Source organism: Galeopterus variegatus, unplaced genomic scaffold (genome assembly GCF_000696425.1).
Source record: "Galeopterus variegatus unplaced genomic scaffold, G_variegatus-3.0.2 Scaffold68072, whole genome shotgun sequence".
Classification (NCBI taxonomy): Eukaryota; Metazoa; Chordata; class Mammalia; order Dermoptera; family Cynocephalidae; genus Galeopterus; species Galeopterus variegatus.
Genome location: NW_007794183.1, coordinates 1 through 1,566, shown reverse-complemented (window position 1 = coordinate 1,566; position 1,566 = coordinate 1). Strand labels below are relative to the sequence as shown.

General features: G+C 58.7%; 1 protein-coding gene across 1 annotated transcript; it reads left to right on the top strand.

Moving 5' to 3' along the window:
- The first annotated feature begins 524 nt into the window (after positions 1-524).
- Positions 525-1,183, top strand: LOC103584595 (sororin-like). Its single transcript, XM_008565534.1, has 4 exons — positions 525-606; positions 802-896; positions 975-1,043; positions 1,124-1,183. Exons 1-4 carry the CDS (start codon positions 561-563, stop codon positions 1,181-1,183), a joined length of 270 nt encoding a protein of 89 aa, XP_008563756.1. The 5' UTR covers positions 525-560.
- Positions 1,184-1,566: the final 383 nt, after the last annotated feature.

Here is a 1,566-nt window from a genome sequence, read left to right as displayed (position 1 = left end):
TCCCGGGCCCCGCCCCACGCACAGATCTAGCCTCTGGCGACCCCTCATTCCTCCCGGATCCTTCCCCCTGCCAAGATCCTCCACCAGCGGCTCCCAGATGCCACCGGCCCCGCCTCCAGGGCTCCTCCTGAGCCCCACCCCCTCCAAGCCCCGCCCCTTCTCTACAGACCCCACTCTCCGTGTTACTGATCCGCCGCGGCACCGGTCCCGACTAGCGCGAGCGGTGGTTCGAGGCGCGGAAGGACAGAAACTGCGCTCACGGAGACTTCCCGCTCGGCTCTCTCCAGCGCCGGCCGCTCCAATTATCCCTCCGCTGCCACGTCTCTTCCGGGTGCGGCGCTCGCTGATGACGCCACCACGCCACCGGGCCACGCCTCTGCTGGACGGAAAGGAGGGGGAGGAAGGGGGGAAATCCGAGCGTAGTGGCCCGCCTATCTTCGTCACTTCCGCTTCCTCCCTAGCAGGGCGGGTAATTCGAAAGGTTCCTGCTGCAGACGCCCCTCCCGGTTGGCGCGAGTCCGGGGCGGCGGCGGCGGAGTAGGTCGAGACCGAGACTAGATATGTCTGGGAGGCGAACGCGGTCCGACGGGACCGCTCAGCGCTCTGGTGAGCGGAGCGCGCGCGGGAGAGAGGGGGCCGAGCCTCTTGGGGGAAGCAGCCCGCGAAGGCCCTCCCCCGCCATCGCCGCTGGAGGCTCTTCTCCCTGGGAAGGCGCCCCCAACGGGCTTGTTAGGAAATCTCTCGCTCTCTCCAGAACCCATTCTCTAAAGTCTACCTCTCCTATCTTTTTTCTCTTTCCAGGGCCCAGAACCCCATCCCCTACTGAGTCTCTGCGGAGGTCCCATAGGAAATCAGGCTCTGATCTCCCGAGGATCCTTCCTCAAATCTGGCCTCAGGTGAGCCCCGGGTTTCTCGGTCCCTTTTCTAGAGGCCCCTGGAGTAATGTAGAGCTCACGTTCACCCCTCTTCTCCAGCCACCCCACGCGAATCCTCCAGTCAGAAAGCCTATTGTCTTGAAGAAGATCGTGGCCCATGCTGCAGAGGTGAGGGCTAAGAAGGGGGTTGTTGGTGGGGGTTCAAAACCGGGGGCTGGCTGTGTGATCAATCGGTATTGTCCCCACAGATCCCAGCTGTCCGCTCGCCTCGCAGGAGCCCCAGGGTGAGTTCTTTTTCATCTGCGTAGTTGAGTGGAATCCAGGTCACGCTAGAGGGTTGGGGCAGGGCATACCGGCTGCTCACATCAGCCCGCGGAGGTGTTTTGCAGTATTCTGAATGTTTGCCTTTGGACACCGGCATGCATTGCCAGTCTTGATTTCTCCCGGCAGACTTAATACATTTAGCTCTTTGCGCCCTGTATATTTCTACCATTTTTCTTAGCGCTTCCTTTAAAAGTTGAGCTGTGCCCTACCTACTCTGTCTTCTTTCTAATCTATTTGGTCCTTGGTTTTTATTTATGGTTATTGTAAGATAAGTTCCGTGTATGATGTTTTTACAGTTTTAGCAGATTTTTTTTTTTTTTGTCTTTTTGTCTTTTTCCGTGTCCGGCAACGGATTGCAACCCTCAGT

Coding starts and splice junctions, on each gene's coding strand:
- LOC103584595 (XM_008565534.1), top strand. CDS start 561: ATGTCTGGGAGGCGAACGCGGTCCGACGGGACCGCTCAGCGCTCTG. Junction 897..974: donor TTCCTCAAATCTGGCCTCAG/GTGAGCCCCGGG, acceptor CCTCTTCTCCAG/CCACCCCACGCGAATCCTCC. Junction 1,044..1,123: donor TCGTGGCCCATGCTGCAGAG/GTGAGGGCTAAG, acceptor TTGTCCCCACAG/ATCCCAGCTGTCCGCTCGCC.